Source organism: Pagrus major, chromosome 21 (assembly GCF_040436345.1).
Source record: "Pagrus major chromosome 21, Pma_NU_1.0".
NCBI classification, from domain to species: Eukaryota; Metazoa; Chordata; class Actinopteri; order Spariformes; family Sparidae; genus Pagrus; species Pagrus major.
In genome coordinates, this window is record NC_133235.1 from 20,368,290 (window position 1) to 20,385,420 (window position 17,131).

A 17,131-nucleotide genomic window follows, 5' to 3' on the forward strand; every position below is an offset into this window, starting at 1 on the left:
GCACAAATCGTTAAATATTCGTCAGTTTGTTGCCTGTTATGAAACAAACCTCCTTTTCGCCGCCACAAACCGATATTTACCGTAAAGATGACCTCCTCTCGAGCTACATGCAATGCACCCTGGGTCAGAGCCAATATGGCAGCCTGCAGGTTGCCTGTGGATTACTGTACAGCTTAACGATTCATTTGATCTAATGAGCGTTTTTTAATAGAAAACAGGCGTGAATTATGTTCCAGCTACTCTGTTGTAGAGCAAACGTCAGTGCTCCGGTGCGGTCATTGTCGTTATACCCGCGACGCAGTAAAACAGCAGAGATATGGAGACTTGCACGGTAGGGTAATGTGACCCGGCAACTACATTAGCTAGTGACAGCCGACCTGTAGCTGCTGTGTGGGCCATGTGTTAGTTAATCAACACTGATAAGCTTAGCCTACTTTGATTTTCTCAACAGTACATCTTTGCATATGAGGTTTCATTAGTGTTCATGGATAGATAGAGTACTTAGGAGCAGTGAGTCCTAAAGTAATGTAATACTATTTGTTTCCCCCATATAATTATGTTAATATTATGATATATAGTATGATATATTATAATAAATTATGTTTTACTGTTTCTCCCTTGTTGTCTCCTTACATACGTCCTTTTGTATCTGCCATAAACTTCATCAGTAAATAAGACATTTTTTCTGGTCATCTACTGTGAAAATCTGGTATTTTTTAGCCTGCCTGGAGCACTTGGCCCTGTTTCCCCTCCTGAGAAGTGGTTTAGAAACTGCTACCCGTCCTTTGAGACCACTATGAGACAGCATCTTTTGACAGTACTTTTGCTGCTTGGTGTCTTGCGTTGTTTATTGAGCAAATTCTGTATCAGTGACTCCATCTCTCAGTGAACCAAGCTTGATGTATTGATCACATGATGGTGTGGTCACTTTGGGTCTGCCTGATCGTGCTTTGGATACAACTGATGCACTGCCCCCTTAGAAACCTTTAGTCCCCCCCCCCTGCTCAGAATAACAGTTTGACTTCTGACACTTTCATTTACTTCCTTGAGTCCTCAACCTTTCCAATTATTTCCAGGTTTACGTGACTTTATTAGAGATTTTCAACGTAGTTCGTAATCCCAAACAGACAATAATTAGATGACAGAAAGTTAAAAGTTAATAAACAACATATTTGTGCTTAATTTCATTTGTCTTTTCAACTTTAAAAGACAATTTCAAATGAGATCATGTTTCTTCAGGTCTACAATGTAAAACTGACAAAACATCAGGCCTGTGGTGAAATTTCATAATCAATTAATTGTTTCAGCTGCTCCAGTGTCTTATATTACATCACTGTAAATTGAATTACTTTGAGTTTTAGTCAAAACAAGCAACTTGGTTGCCCTTGATGCAATCCCTTCCCGTTGAGTCCAATGTAAGATTTAGATAAGATTAATTAATGATGATTAATTGAAAAAATAATCATCAGATTTATACTAGTTACATCCTTTTTATATATCAGTCTGAATTTCTTCAGCCTTGACCATTGTTACATTAGCTTTGTAATACTTTGATGATCAATTATTGAATGCCTAATTGTATTAAAACAACATTATGTAGAAACTGTCATTTTCTACAGTTTCTGATTGCAACACCACTGTTTCAAATACAAATCCCAGGTCTGTAACAATTTTTCAGACGTAACGTAGGTGCTAACTACAAACAAAACTCATTACGTCATAACAATGTTACGTGTTGAAAACTTGTATGTGGAAGTCAACATGTATGTGACGCTGTGATCCTACCCTCTCACTGAAGCTACATAGTGCAGAAACAAGTGATAGGGGGGCGGAGTGGCTGAGACAGAGACACCATTCACCCTATTACAAGACACTGTACCAAAATGATTTTAAAGCTTATATTTTAAGGTGAAAAGTTACATAATGTCACTTTAATATTCTTTTTTTATATCCAGGTGGTACACATCTCCAGGATCTAAAGCTCACAGCTCCTCACAGCAGCCTGGAAATGCCATCAGCCGTTTTTGGAGCCTCACTCAGAGAGCTGTCCGCCACTCCACCACCCGAACATCCAAACCCCCGGGAGTAGCTCTGAAGTTCATCCTGGGACCAGCAGCGCTCACTGTCTCCGCACGACTGTTTTGCCACGTAGCTTACTGCGAGGCAGATGAGAATAACAACATCCCTGTGGAGGTTGTAGCCAAAAACCCTGTGCCTGAGTTCAAATGGCATATCCTGTGGGAATTTGTCAAGCCTCAACTGTTTGCTCTCATCGGTGCTGTTGTGGTAAGCTCAAAATCAGTTCACCCAAACATGTTTTCAGTGTTTATAAAATAAAATATGATGTGACATGCAACTAATTTGAGTATTTTTCTTTCCAGCTTGCCTTTGGCGCAGCTATCTTGAACATAAAAATCCCCCTGATGCTTGGCGACCTGGTGAATGTTGTGGCAGGCTACCTGAGAGAACATACAAGGAATTATGTCCAGGAGATAAGAGGTCCAGCACTAAAATTACTTGCAATGTATGGTCTCCAGGTAAGTAAATAAATCTGTCATTCTGCCAAGCAATTTCACAACTTACTGTGCCAGAGCTTTGACAAGAGACGAGTACAATCAGCCATTGTTTTTCTACTGTCAAGTGGAGATATACAGTACGTCTAATATAACTATCATTGTCCAGTCAGGTGTTTTATTTACGCATGGAGTCTTGTGCTTGTACTTGTAATATAGGGCAGTGGTTCCCGACCTTTTCGTATGACCTAACCCCCACAGCCAAATGAGTTCATCACCTAAATTAATCATTTATAGCTGACTCGATACGTGGATGTATTTTTTAATCAAATCATGAATTAAAATTTTTGAAATTGTAGTTGAGCTACATTTACAATCTCTCCATTTGCAACCTAGCAACAACAGAAGTCTCCCCCCTGGGGTGCAAGTACTCCTGTTTGGGAATCACTGATATAGAGGATAATAACTAGACATTTATTTCTCTGTTAATTACCTGTGAAGAAATGTAGGGGGTGGACGCCATAAAAGTAACACCTGGACAATATAACAGCTCTGAAATAACGACCACTTTATGAAGCTTTTAATTGTGCTATATTTTTACTGAAACTATGTCAGAGAAGCGTTAATGAAGAAGACAAGTGTATCTCTATGATACCAGGCTGTAGTTGGTGTGTTAATCATTCTGCTCAGTTATAGCTTGCCGATGTTATGGCTTGAGAAAGTCCATTTTCCTAAGAGCTATGATGCTTATTACCCTAGCATGTCTGCACGTTCTGTTCCACTCACATCCATTGTGAAGAAAAATAATCTGCAAGAAAACCTATAAATGTCACCGCCGTTTTTTTTGGAAAATGTTCTGCTGCACTGGTCATTAATCACCTCCTTTGTGCAGGGCCTGCTGACAAGTGGCTACATCATCCTGCTTTCCAGGGTGGGGGAGAGAGTGGCAGCAGACATGAGGAAAACCCTTTTTGCATCTTTACTGAGGTACATAAATCCATCAGTGTTGTTGCACTGGTCACCAGCGATGGTGCTGTCATTTATATGCTAATGGTCCATTATTAAGCTCATGGATGGACTACATCTGCAGTCAGTGTTATTTTTTTTGTCTCAGGCAAGATGTGGCTTTCTATGACGCCAATAAAACTGGACAGCTGGTGAATCGTTTGACTGCTGACATTCAGGAGTTTAAGTCATCCTTTAAACTTGTCATCTCTCAGGTAAGAAGTGCTATATTTGTGATGTAAAATAATAAGTAACGTGCTATATTGTTTTAGCCTCCTTATTCCCATGTTTTGTTTTGTTTCTTGCATATCTGCAGGGGCTGCGGAGTATCACACAGACAATTGGATGTTTCGTCTCTCTTTACGTCATCTCCCCCAAACTGACAGGCTTGACAGTAGTTGTCCTCCCGTGTCTCGTGGGAGCAGGTGCACTCTTTGGCTCATTCCTCCGCAAACTGTCGCGTCTGGCTCAAGAACAGGTGATGTAGTATTATTATCCTTTCGTTCAGAAATTTTGGTAGTCACAAGGGGCTGCAAAATCAGAACAGGTGTGACTCAAAATGCCAGCATGGTGGTCAACGTACTCTACCTCCTCTTGTCTTAACACAGTATATATAAATATTTAGATCTGTTCTCACTTCTGCCTACAAATATTAAAAAGTTTCTTTACAATTTCTTCTTGACACCTACTCAGATTCTCATCATTGTGTGGGCTGACACGCAAACAGAAAGATATGTCTATGTTAATGCTTGTATTGTGAGATATATTATTATAAGTCCAAGTAAAAGTAATAAGCCTTCGGCAGTCTTTGCCTTCAGATTTCTGGTGGTTTTGAGAACCAGTCTTTGCACTGATACCATGAAACTTAAGTATGTTATTACATAACGAACCAAGCTATTCATTTTCAGTGTCTGTACTTACAGCATGTATAATTTTTTGACAAACAAGGTTTAATATGTCTTGACTTAAATGTGCTTAACTTAAGGTGGCAAAAGCAACAGGAGTGGCAGATGAGGCGCTTGGCAATGTGCGGACAGTGAAAGCTTTTGCGATGGAGGAGCGGGAGCTCCAGTGAGTGAGACCACGTTTTGATGAACTCATAGACTTAGACTCAGTGTGCTGGAAGTCAGAGACAATGTTGGACACACATGTTTGCTTCCTAATTAAGGCCTTATCTGTGTGTGTAGCATTAGTGGCAAATGTGAACTCGGCGTATGTGTTATGATATTGGAGTATTTGTGTTTGGTCATTGACAGAATGGAAGTTTCTGTAACTAAGCAACAACTTCGACCAGAGTATAGTATCTGCTTTCTGTCAACAACGGCACAGGCATGCCCAGTGTACACGAATGGCCACGTGATGTGCGTTTTCAGGGGTGTTAATGTGGACAGAGATTATTTCTGAAACGGTGCTAAAACACTCATCAGGACAGAGATCGAAACCCTGTTTCCAAAAATGTATGTATGGACTCAATTTCCCAAATCTTTTTCCTACAGGTTATATGCATACGAGGTTGACAAATCATGTGACTTGAATGAAAATCTTGGTGCTGGAATAGCAGTTTTCCAAGGACTGTCAAACATCACCCTGAACTGTGAGTGTATTTTATGATGGAAACAGATAAACACGTCTCATGATACTCTGTATAGTCATGTTTTTGTGTTGTGTGCCATTAATACAGGCATTGTCCTCGGAACCATTTTTGCTGGAGGGACTTTAATTGCGAGCAATGAAATGTCCCCTGGAGACCTCATGTCTTTCCTGGTTGCTTCTCAGACTGTTCAGAGGTAGAAGACACAACTTGTTCTACAATCACTGCTCGTTATGACCATTTACAGTCAACGTTAGTCGTTGAAATGTAGCTGATGTTTAGGCTATAACTCCTGTATTCTCTTTGTTCTCAGGTCATTGGCCAGTATCTCCATCCTTTTTGGACAGGTAAGTAAAAATGATATATGTGTGTTGAGCGTGACTCATAGGAGTGACACATATTTGTAGAAATCTGAAATATTATTCAGGCAGAAATCTAGCCAATCTCTTACGTTCGTTACAGATGGTGAGAGGAATAAGCTCTGGTGCTCGGGTTTTTGAATACCTGTCTCTGAAGCCGACTATTCCCCTGTCCGGAGGAGGACGCATCCCGTACCATTCTCTGACAGGAAGAGTGGATTTCATGGACATTTCATTCAGGTGAATACAAAACAAAAGTCAATTTCAAGACAACTCTAGACGCTAACTGAACATGAATATCAGATGATAATTTTTTTTTTAATATATGTACTTCTAGCTATCCAACAAGACCTGGCCATCAGATCCTGAAGAGGTTCAACTTGACGCTGCCACCGTCTAAAACCGTCGCGATTGTTGGAGAATCTGGAGGAGGTAACGATTCTGATTGCAAACGTATGACGTGTAAACAATGTGACCGTGAGCCTGTAATGATTCATTTGATACATTTTAGGGAAGTCCACTGTGGCGTCCTTGCTGGAGCGTTTCTATGACCCAACCAGTGGTGTTATCATGCTGGACGGACTTGACATTCGAACTCTTGATTTGTCCTGGATGAGGGGGCAAGTCATTGGATTTATCAATCAGGTAAAGACCGGACAGAGTTTTTGGGTCTGAAAAGTGAAGGCAATGCAGAGATGCTTTAAATCTACATTGTTCTCTATTCGCCAGCAGGGGGCGACTCCACTGGTTTCAAAATTAAGTCAGATTGTGTGTAAGCTTATAAGAAAATGACCCTACTTCTCCTTTTATTTGTTACCTCAGTTAATAGTTTCCTAATGAGTTTGTGTTCTCAGTCGCTAGTTTCAAGTCTTCTTCAATACAGCATGATGTTCATATGTAAATGATGATCCCATTTAGAGTAAAACAGACGATGAAGCAGGGTATTAAGTTGCTACCACCGCATGACCTCGGGGTCTCCATCATATCCAATCAGGATACCATCTCCAGCTCCACCTCCTTGTTAAAAAATGGTCACTTCTGGCCTTGAAAACCAAGATGGCTACAGCCATAATGCAAAACTTGAGGCTTCAGAGCGGTAGTCCACAAAGTGATGGCTGAAGATATGTTGGGTTTAGGTTAATTATTAATCCATCTCAGTTTTAAAAACAATAGTTTGTCATTTTAAGCAAACTATTATTTAGAAACATTTTTGCATGTCCAGTCTTCATCACCAACCCTGTGTCTCTGCAGGAGCCCGTTTTGTTTGGATCATCCGTCATGGAGAACATCCGCTTTGGGAAGCCTGAGGCCACAGATGCTGAGGTCATTAACGCAGCCAAGCAGGCCAACGCTCACCGCTTCATTACAGCTTTCCCAGACGGCTATAACACTGTGGTCGGTATGTGCCCTCGTTTAGGTATTTACAAGACACATAAAATTTGTGTTCCATTTAAATACTAAGCCGCAGAGTTCTAACCCAGGTGAGCGAGGTGTGACGCTATCAGGTGGCCAGAAACAGCGCATCGCCATTGCCCGCGCCTTGATCAAGAACCCCAGCATCCTGGTGCTGGACGAGGCCACGAGCGCCCTGGATGCAGAATCCGAGCGTGTGGTGCAGGAGGCTCTGGACAGAGCCACAAGGGGTCGCACCGTGCTTATCATCGCCCACCGGCTGAGCACCATCCAAGGGGCCGACCTCATCTGTGTCATGAGCAACGGCCGCATTGTGGAGGTGAGGTATTCGGAGAGATGGAGGCGCTCTTATCTCCTCTCGGCTTCTTTATTTGACTTACAAGTTCAAAGAGGTACTGACAAGAGATCCTACAGGTATATTGTTCGCTTCCATCTCAATGCACTGACTGTGATATACGTTTTGATGTTATCTAACAGCTCCCTCTTTTCTCTTAAGGCTGGGACTCACTTGGAGCTGCTGAGCAAAGGAGGACTTTATTCTGATCTGATCCGCAGGCAAAGAGCTGAGGGGCAGAAATGAACACACCAGAAGTTGTTTACTGTAGCTCTACAGTGAGACTACCAAGAGTAATGAAATTCATAGGGAAGTCTTGCCTGAACAGATAATTCATTTTAAACACGTTATGTAAATTTAAAAGCTAGTTTTATGACAAACTGTATGTAAATGTGTAAGCGGACCAACTGCATCAGCCTGTGATGAGGAACAAACCACACTACTGTACAGTATCTCACTCAAAAGGATATTTCATAACACTGTTTTTCTCTTATCCTGTACAGAATTATAATTATAATGTAATAGAAAACATAATTAAACTTTGCTTTAATGAGAATGTACTGTATTTTCCTTTTGTATGAATCACAACACACATTTGGTCACACGTACAGAAGAAACTGAACACTGCACCTAAATAACGAACAGTATGTCTTTCGTGGATGGTGTCATTTCTTGTTGTGATTCTGCAGTTGAAATCTTTTCGCTCTCTACGGGGAAAAAAGGAAGCAGGATGTAATTTCTACTCTGTGCTTCAGTCGCTCCTCACAGTCATCCATTCTGTTTAGATGTGACATCTTGGGAGGAACGGCTGTTCTGGCACCAATATAACCTCCCTTACAGGGGTGTAAACTTTTCAAGCACGAATCTACCTCAGGATGTGTCACACTAACTGTAGTCAAATCTATTTTATCATAACTGCTGGAAATTACAACATTTTTACAACCACCGTTTTCCCTGAATGTGTGATGTATGACTTTAAAGGATAATTTCACCAAATTGAAACTGAAAATGACGACATTATCTACTCAGCTTCATGATGATGGAAGATCGGGTGAAGTTTCGCAGTCGGCAAAACATTTCTGGAGCTTCACAGCTGAACAGCGTTGTAGCATTCAGCTAGGTAATTGAAGTGGATGGGGACTTGTTTTAAAATGTGCAGAAAAAGAAGAAGAAAAACATAAAATGGCTCCATACAGCTTGTCTGGCGTTTTTTCCGACACAGTCAAACTTGTGCACCCACTTGAGATGGGGTGAGCACTAATGCTTTTTTAGTTTAGCAGCTACAGTGAAGATTAAAAAAGGGTTTAAATCAGTTTGCAGAGCTTCAGATGACTTGAATTGCGCTGGACGGGCTTTGCGGAGCCATTTTGTGCTTTATTTCAGTTGTTTTGTTTATGTTTTAAAACAAGTCCCCATCTACTCAAGTTGTTTAGGAGACTGCTGCGAAGCTCCAGGAATGTTTTGTGGACTGCGAAGCTTCACTCGACTTTCCATCAACACGGGGGTGAGCACAGAATGACTGAATTTTCATTTTCGGGTGAATTAATCCTTTAATGTCTCTTTTGACATGAATGTCCCAGGTGACTATAAGCCATCACTGTTCATTATGTGCCAATATGCTAAATAGAACAAGTGAGAAGCTAAGATTTGTATCAATTTGAACATTAAACAGGCAGATTGGGCTTCACATCCTGCAAAGTATGTGGGTCTGAGAGTGAATATTGTACTTGAACAAGTTTACCATCTGGATACACTCATTTTGTTTTCTCCTTACAACCTAAATCTGCCGTAAAATGTCTTCAAAGAGTAGAAAATTGCTCCGAAAATGTCACAGCATCCTGCAATGATTTGGTATCTTTGGCCTGGGTTTCAACCTGTGCTGCAGTTCATCCCTTGGCCTCTAGATGACCGACAAGAGGAGAAGCTTTGCTGCAGACCGACCAGGAGCAGCAAGTGAAGATAGCTTAAAGCTAACGCTAGCTATCATAACATTATTTACCCCCGTTTGGGGCTTTAATCATTCATTGGTTGCTAGCCCGTTAAAGGCTGGCTTCACTGGCCAAACATGCAGAAATATGAAAAGCTTGAAAAAATCGGAGAGGGTAAGTTTCCTACGCTTTTCTTTATAAAGTTAATATTAGCTAGTTACCCTGGTTTGCTTAACTAGCATGCAGAGCTAGCTTACGTTAAAGCTTGATTGTAAACCGTGTGCTTACTGTAACTAATTTCCTAGTTAGTTAACCATATACAAATCAGCGTGTACAGTTTTTACTTACACTATAATATGTTAGTGACACGATTTGCCAGAGGTTTTCTGTCTGACAGCGTATTCGATATTAATACTAGCTACAAGCTAATGCTAGCACCTCTGAACGCTGCTATGCTCATTCATCAGTACGATAACTGAGGTTGAACTTTACGTTATCCGCCTCGCAGGTACATATGGGACAGTTTTCAAGGCGAAAAACAGAGAAACCCACGAAATTGTGGCGTTGAAAAGGGTGAGGTTGGACGACGACGACGAGGTTCGTTTTCATAGTAACGTTTTAGATTCATTGAATGCTAGCAAGCTGTTAGCATGCTAGTGCTAATGAAGCTGGGTGTCATTTCTTTCAGGGGGTGCCAAGTTCTGCCCTGAGAGAAATCTGTCTTCTGAAGGAGCTAAAGCATAAAAACATTGTCAGGTCAGTCTGCAGCCCGAGCTGAAGCCAACTTGTTATTATGTGGGAGTGACAGGTTGTTTTTCACTGTTTGTCAGATGAGTTAATATACCCAGCAGTTTGCATTTAACCCTATGTCAACCAGCATCAACTTAAAGCTGTCCTGTCTCCTCCAGACTACATGATGTTTTGCACAGTGACAAGAAGTTAACCCTGGTTTTTGAATATTGTGATCAGGTGAGATAGAGTCACCCCAAAAACACCATATGTTTGAATGTATACTTTCTCAGGCTAATGTGAGTCTTTTATCATCTGCAGGATTTGAAGAAGTATTTTGACAGCTGCAATGGGGATCTAGATCCTGAAACTGTGAAGGTAAAATAAACCTAGCCAATGAAAAAAGTTTCACCAAGAGCGATGCAGCTTGGCTTTTAGATAGCGTCATGTTTGGCCTGTGATTGTCATCGATATGTCAGTTGCTGTCAGTTGTTTTGTCTCTAAACTCGTTCTCTCTCACTTGCAGTCATTCATGTACCAGCTGTTGAAAGGCCTCGCTTTCTGTCACAGTCGAAACGTTCTTCACAGAGATCTGAAGCCGCAGAATCTCCTCATAAACAGAGTGAGTGGTTAGGTGCATGTGGACTTTGACTTGGAGGCTGGTAAATATTCATAACTCCCTGTATGAGAAAATCATTTGAGGAAGGCAAACAAAAACAAACCTGTAACTTGTTAAATAAGTAACAGTATGTGTGACATGTGTAGCTAAATCTGATGCACTGTAAAAGCTGTGTTAACATCACCCATGACTGTGTGATAATGTGTGTCTCTTTCTATAGAATGGAGAGTTGAAGCTGGCTGACTTTGGGTTGGCTCGAGCCTTTGGCATTCCTGTCAGGTGTTACTCAGCAGAGGTAGGTTGTACTTCATTAACACAGCAGGTGCTAATGACTGACTTGTTTCATCTGTGTGACATTCACATTGGTTTTTGGCACATTCAGTATCTGAAGAGAAACCAAGTCGCAGAATGACTTCTGAATAGTTTGACTGCTATTGCGGGCTTTTAACTAACAATATGAAGAGATTTGTGCTCTTGAATTCAGGCTGTCATAGAAGCTGTATTATGTCTGTATAGCTTATATAGATGGTCCAACACCCTTCTGTAGGGTTAGAAGAAGAGAGAAGTTAGAGAAGCTTAGGGAATTGCAACAGAAATTTCATTATACAAACTTGTGTTGTTTAATAGATATATGGTCAGTGTCAGACTTTTCATACACAAACCACGTCCATGCGACAGAACAAGCAACTCTTTTAGGTACAAACCTAAACCTGTTCACTCTCCTCCATGTTTGTTTGTCTTGCATTCATGCACATTTCCTGCCTGAAGCCATGCAGAAGAATGCAAAGCGTCGCCCAAATCATGAAAAAAACTTTTTGGGTTTGCAACCCAATGACATAAATGATAAGCATTTGTCAAAGGATTGACATTTTTCTATTTTCTATGATATCTCTCAGCCCTATGTATTTCTAATTTGAATAATATGATAAAAATAAGTGTGCATGCACAAATGAAACGCACACTGCAGTGCTCCAAAATCCAGTTTTTATTTTAATGCTCTAAAGTAGTGATGTGCCAGGCAACACTGCCATTAGGTCGGTCACATGAGCAGTCTCTGATAAGTAAAATACAAGTGCAAAAATATTCATAAACACACACACAGATGATATCGCATTTAGTCCCTAATAGATGACACTCAAACCATAAGATGGTGTTGTGCAGTGCCACTAAGTGTTGCTGGAAATCTCACTACTTTGGTGCATTAAATAAGCCATTTCATGTTCAAATAGAGCAATATTTCGGGCTGGACAACATGACCTAAAAATCTATATCTCGGTGTTAAAATTAATATCAAAATATGGCACAGTAGTAGCAATCAACTAGCAAACTGCAGCAGCAATTGCAGATTCTTGGACACTTCAGCAATGTTCAGTATGTATCAGGGACACCCAATTGTGTTTGTTGATGGCCTCGATTTGTTTCTCCGATGTCCTGAATCAGCTAAATTAGTGATGGAGGATAGGGTATAACACACAGCAGCAGCTTAAGTAGTGTTTCATTTGTGTGTTGTTGTTGTTGCTGATGCCATCAAAGAAATGACAGGCGAGTCTCAGGAAGGTTTAGTGGTTTTTGGTTGGCTGACCTAAGGGCCCGGCGAGCCAATCTCAAGAGGGGACTCTTGACCCAGGGTGACACCGCTGATCTGAAAATGTAATAAACAGAAAACCTAGAGGGGAACAAAGCTTGAAGTTAGGTCATTTTAAAAGGTCATTTCAGAGGATGTATTTCCCTGAGACTCTTCTGCAAGAAGAAATGAATGGATCCTGCAGTTGTTTCACACTATGTACTGGATGTGATACATAACACGCTGCATAGATTAACACAGTGGCTGAACTTCTTTTGATAGTATGGGGATTTTGTTTGAATTACAAGCATTATTTCCACCCAAGTCGGATCTCTAAAAATCCAAGAAAATAGTTGAGTGGAGTTCATTACAGTTCTACTTTTTATTAAGTTTTTATAAAGACTCAGAGTTAAATTAAAGCAGTAACAGAGGTTTAATTCAGGCGCATAAGCATTTTTTATGCAAGAAAAGTGCATATGCAGAGTCCCCCACACTAATTTTGAAGTTCTTCTGCATTAAACTAGTCACCCAGATGAATTAAAAATGTCCCACAACCCACAGGTGGCTTTGAAACAGAGTGCTGCAGGATGTGTTGTAAAGCATTAAAAAAGCGATAGAACGCGCTCAATTTATGTCTTTGTGCGTCACTTTTTTGTAAATAAGAAATGAACTCTGCAAATGTTCCCGACTTCAACATTTTCAAACTACTCAACAGCTTAACAGTACATTTATGTCACAATTTTACTCCTCTTTTTCTCTGTAAAATGACTTTGAAAAGTTGTTCTGCGACTCTCTAGCAGGTGGTCTCATAATTAACTCCTGTACCGAGTTGAACTTTTAAACTTTTCAAGCTGAAACAAAAGCACTGCTTTCAGTCGGCCCACACATTCTCTCTGGGAAACTTTTCTATAGTTTGATTTTATGATTTTTTTACACTGTTCTGTCAGTGCACCTCTTCACCAAACAGTTTCACATAACCGGGAAAAATAGATGTCTGTAAAACACTGGACGGTCGATTAAGCTGCAGTTTGTTAAAATGTCAAGAAGGTGTCGAGGGAACCAGAGAGCTGTTGTAAGATGACTGCTTACTGTTGGTGACAGTGCTTGTACAATTAGTGTCAGGACAAAATAACACCCACCTCAGAGAGCAGTCATCAACGCCAATGTCTGAACATTGTTAACATCAGTTAATGGTCGTGATAACTGCTGTAATTGGTCTAAGTCTAACACTTAACTCTGTGATTTGTTTGTAGGTGGTGACATTGTGGTATCGGCCTCCAGATGTGCTGTTTGGTGCTAAACTTTATTCTACCTCAATTGACATGTGGTCTGCTGGATGCATATTTGCAGGTTTGTTAAATTGCTTTCTCACTTTGCTCTGGTACCTGGTGTGACTTGAGCACAATCCCAACGTCAGCACTCACAGAGTTACAGACTTTGAGACTCGTTCCCAGTAAGTCCGCGAGGGTTTAGGGCTGTCTCTCTGTCAAATCGTCCAAGAGAGCTCTCTAGCAGACAATTTCAGCCCTTTATGTCGTCCTCTTATGGTCCTTTATTGATTTTATTTTTATTTATCTCTATTTTTGCATTACTTTTCCTCTCTTTCTTTTTCTGTGATATTGCCTGTTTTATGGCTTTTATTCCTTTTACTTACAGCTTTTTTCTCATTTGGATCAGAAATATAATTGCTATGAGTCAAGTTTTACTTTCCCCTCAACAAATAGTTTTTTTAATTAGAGGTTATGAAATAACAACAAGAACTAAAGTTACTTGTCATGTTTAATCTTATCCGCCTTGCTCTAAAGCCTGCGGCAAACCGAGCAGTACGTAGTCAGACTTTACCCGCCACCGTATTATGGCGAGTGCCAGTTCGGTATTGTCAATGTGCAGCTGTCAACATAGATGAGAAAGAAGTGAGATGACTCACTCCTTAGCTACTAACAGCATCAGCTCAGGAAACAAAAATGCGTGTTAATTTCTTTTGTTGAGCCCTAAAAATGTGCAGCTTGTAGAGTAAGGCAGGCCAGGACTACAGTAGAAATACTTTATTTTAGCCTTTAGTGTTGTTATCCTGACATGCTTTAACTTATGCAAACACTTTGTTTTACATGTTGTTTGTAGTTTTGTGGTTCTGTGTGTTCATGTTTCATGTAGACTTGAATCTGTGTGTTTTCTGGTGAATACGTAGAAAAGTGTGTCCATCAAGCCGTATACAAAATATTAATTGTATTCCATTTTGATTTCTTGTCCCATTCAGAGCTGGCTAATGCTGGAAGGCCTTTATTCCCCGGGAACGATGTGGACGACCAGTTGAAAAGAATCTTCAGATATCTTTTTTTGACAACTTTAGTAGGTATTGATATTGGGGACCAATGAGGTTTGTTCAGCCAGAACTATGGATCTAGTCTGTGATCAATGATTTACAAACAGTGAGTCTTAACAGGTTTGACACATCCCTCTGTTTTCAACAAGTTTTTCTTTAACCACTCGGTACATTGTTGGGTACACCGACTGAAGAACAGTGGCAGACGATGACAAAACTCCCTGATTACAAGGTAAATTATTACCCACAGTGGATGGAGTATACACCATATGTTACTGTTTTTTCTGTTTCTCTCCCTTCCAAACTATTATTTACAGTTTCTTTTCCTACCTGCAGCCATATCCCATGTATCCAGCCACCACCTCACTGGTGAACGTGGTCCCCAAACTAAGTAGCACAGGACGAGATCTACTCCAGGTACGTTCACTTTTAGCTTGCCAATAGAATAAGTGGGTCTGCACCAGTGTTTGGCTTTGTATATACACACGCCCCAACATTCAAAAATGATTGTCATTAATAATCTTTCTTTTTAATTTCCGTCTGTGTTCTATGATTGTTTGCACAAACAGTTCAATAACTAAGCTAAAATGACCCACCAGATGTTGCTACTATATTTTCTTGCTTGTCACAAATGTGTTATTGCTTTTTGCTGATTCAAATGTTCCCTTTCATCTCAACCAGAACCTGTTGAAATGTAATCCTGTCCAGAGGATCTCTGCAGAGGAGGCCTTGCAGCACCCTTACTTCGCCGATTTCTGCCCACCCTAAATGCTAAATTGCCTCTCACTAAACTTCAGCCGCCAGAATCAATCATCCTTCCATCCTTCCCTCTGTTGGGTCATTAGGACCAGTCCCCAACAAGGCAAATCCCTCACTGGTTTTCAAGCACTCCCTCCCCCGCTTTAATTCTGCTGTGCCTCTGTGTGGAACAAAGTCCTAGTGGCTCTGCAAGGTTTTAGGTTCTTTTTAAGTTGCAAGCCTGTTAATTTGGTACATATACGCCTCCCGGTTAATTAGCACAAAATGCTGGAGGGTGCACTATGTGTTGCATTGAATACATTTTATACCTGTGGAAATGGTTGTCAACAATAAGCCCCACTGCTCCAATAAGACTGAAATTAACATGTGCAGTTTGTTTGTTTCTAATAGCTGAGCGTGAATGAAAATAGACCTTTTTAATCTTGGTGAATTCATTTGAGATACTTGGATTTAGCTGCATCAGTTACTCAAACAGCCTCTTGAACAATCTGGTTTCTGTTGCTGTTGTGATGTATTTTGCCAATTAGCTTCCATTATTACAAAGTCTTAACATCAGTGGAAACTGTAGCTCGACCGATACGGGAGTTCAGAAAATATGACGATGATTTATCAGCCAGTATTAGTTTGTTTTTCCTTGATGACATTTAAATTTGCTTATTAGATCTTTGGCATTTGTCCTCTGTAGTTTGTTGTTGCTTGTTAGCCACAATGTATGCTGGTACTGATACATCTGTGCTAATATCCACAGATATATTTGCTCTAAGTGGAGACCACAGTTTCCTGGGGCAGCTAACGCTACAATGCCGCTTAATTAAAGAGATTGATTTGTAAGTTTTAGAACCACAAGCGAGCGATTCATTGGAAAGTTGTAAAGGCTTTAACTCAATGTCTCTTTTAAGGACTGTATGTTATTTATGTAACACCTAATTTTACACGTCTGTAATTTCTTCAGGATATTTAACTACAGTATGTCATTTGGTACTAATTATTGTTACTGATTTCTTTCTTTGAAAGAACTTTTCCAGTTAAATCTGACTAATATTCATAAGTTATTCTTTTATTATAGGAAAAGATGAACAACTTTAAGATTTTTGCATGTTCAGATGATCATTTGCACTAGGCCTGGCTGATATGTAACATTTTATATCCCGATATTGTTCTGCCTAAATTTTGCGATAGATAATATTATCGTTGCTCAAGCAAATTGCGCTGGGTAATCTACTCTGAGGTGAGACCGCAAATTTATGGTTATTTTGCACTTGTTTCCAGCAAAGACCACATGTAGCCTCATTCAAATCCCTTGGCAGGCCATTTTCTCCCTCTTTAAACCCTAAAGTTTGCCTCATTAGCGAGCTCGCAATCTTCTTAGAAACGAAGTTGTCAGTGTCTGTATATTAAAGCGTTGCGTGCCTGCTGCTACATCAGGCCAATGTTTTGCTTTTCAGAATAAAAGCCCATAGATGCTGTAACAGCTTTTGGATATTCGTTATTAAAAATATTGCACATGACAGCAAATATCATGATGTTCGATAATATCCAATATCGGCCCAAGCCTTATTTGCACTGAGACTCTTGAGGTTAAACTGGCTTTTAAACACCAATTAGTACCAAATCAAATACTTATGTCCTTGGAAACTTCCCAGGAAATGATTATTTTGAAATTACAGACATGTAAAATACCCTTGTTTTTTAATTTTCTTTATTTTTAAATTTTTTAGACCAGAACAGACTTGTCATACTGATGTTTCACGCACCAACAGTAAAACTCTCTGTCCCACTACCTGTTACGAGATTGTATAATAGCACGGGAAGCTAATTTATAATTTTCTTTTTGCTCAGGCTTTTTGTTTCCCTTTTTGTATTTGTCTTTCGTGCACTTTGTAACTGACAGTTTTATTTTAAATCGTCAAGTTATTAATATTATTAAATATGTTGAACACTGACAGCCAGGATTATAGCCGGTTATCAATAAATGGGCCAATATATACAGTATA

The 17,131-nt window shown here is 40.1% G+C and overlaps 2 protein-coding genes across 2 annotated transcripts; both read left to right on the top strand.

Moving 5' to 3' along the window:
- Window positions 1-151: 151 nt before the first annotated feature.
- Window positions 152-7,771, top strand: abcb8 (ATP-binding cassette, sub-family B (MDR/TAP), member 8). Its single transcript, XM_073491188.1, has 16 exons — window positions 152-331; window positions 1,956-2,286; window positions 2,382-2,537; window positions 3,406-3,500; window positions 3,628-3,733; window positions 3,835-3,996; window positions 4,504-4,589; window positions 5,015-5,112; window positions 5,200-5,305; window positions 5,423-5,456; window positions 5,572-5,708; window positions 5,806-5,900; window positions 5,980-6,113; window positions 6,720-6,867; window positions 6,950-7,200; window positions 7,378-7,771. The coding sequence occupies exons 1-16, from the start codon at window positions 228-230 to the stop codon at window positions 7,459-7,461; spliced, it is 2,127 nt and encodes a 708-aa protein (XP_073347289.1). The 5' UTR covers window positions 152-227; the 3' UTR covers window positions 7,462-7,771.
- A 1,377-nt stretch (window positions 7,772-9,148) lies between these two features.
- cdk5 (cyclin dependent kinase 5) lies at window positions 9,149-17,131 on the top strand. The gene is made up of 12 exons (XM_073491970.1): window positions 9,149-9,317; window positions 9,652-9,740; window positions 9,832-9,899; window positions 10,052-10,112; window positions 10,194-10,250; window positions 10,399-10,494; window positions 10,712-10,786; window positions 13,309-13,405; window positions 14,313-14,382; window positions 14,550-14,610; window positions 14,715-14,795; window positions 15,060-17,131. Exons 1-12 carry the CDS (start codon window positions 9,281-9,283, stop codon window positions 15,144-15,146), a joined length of 879 nt encoding a protein of 292 aa, XP_073348071.1. The 5' UTR covers window positions 9,149-9,280; the 3' UTR covers window positions 15,147-17,131.

What these genes read in the sequence shown, in the direction of transcription:
- abcb8 (XM_073491188.1), top strand. Translation starts at nt 228, where the DNA reads ATGTTCCAGCTACTCTGTTGTAGAGCAAACGTCAGTGCTCCGGTGCGG. An exon ending in CGCGTCTGGCTCAAGAACAG is followed by an intron (nt 3,997 to 4,503) that starts GTGATGTAGTAT and finishes GCTTAACTTAAG; the next exon opens with GTGGCAAAAGCAACAGGAGT. An exon ending in ATGGAGGAGCGGGAGCTCCA is followed by an intron (nt 4,590 to 5,014) that starts GTGAGTGAGACC and finishes TTTTTCCTACAG; the next exon opens with GTTATATGCATACGAGGTTG.
- cdk5 (XM_073491970.1), top strand. Translation starts at nt 9,281, where the DNA reads ATGCAGAAATATGAAAAGCTTGAAAAAATCGGAGAGG. An exon ending in TTTTTGAATATTGTGATCAG is followed by an intron (nt 10,113 to 10,193) that starts GTGAGATAGAGT and finishes TATCATCTGCAG; the next exon opens with GATTTGAAGAAGTATTTTGA. An exon ending in CAAAACTCCCTGATTACAAG is followed by an intron (nt 14,611 to 14,714) that starts GTAAATTATTAC and finishes TCCTACCTGCAG; the next exon opens with CCATATCCCATGTATCCAGC.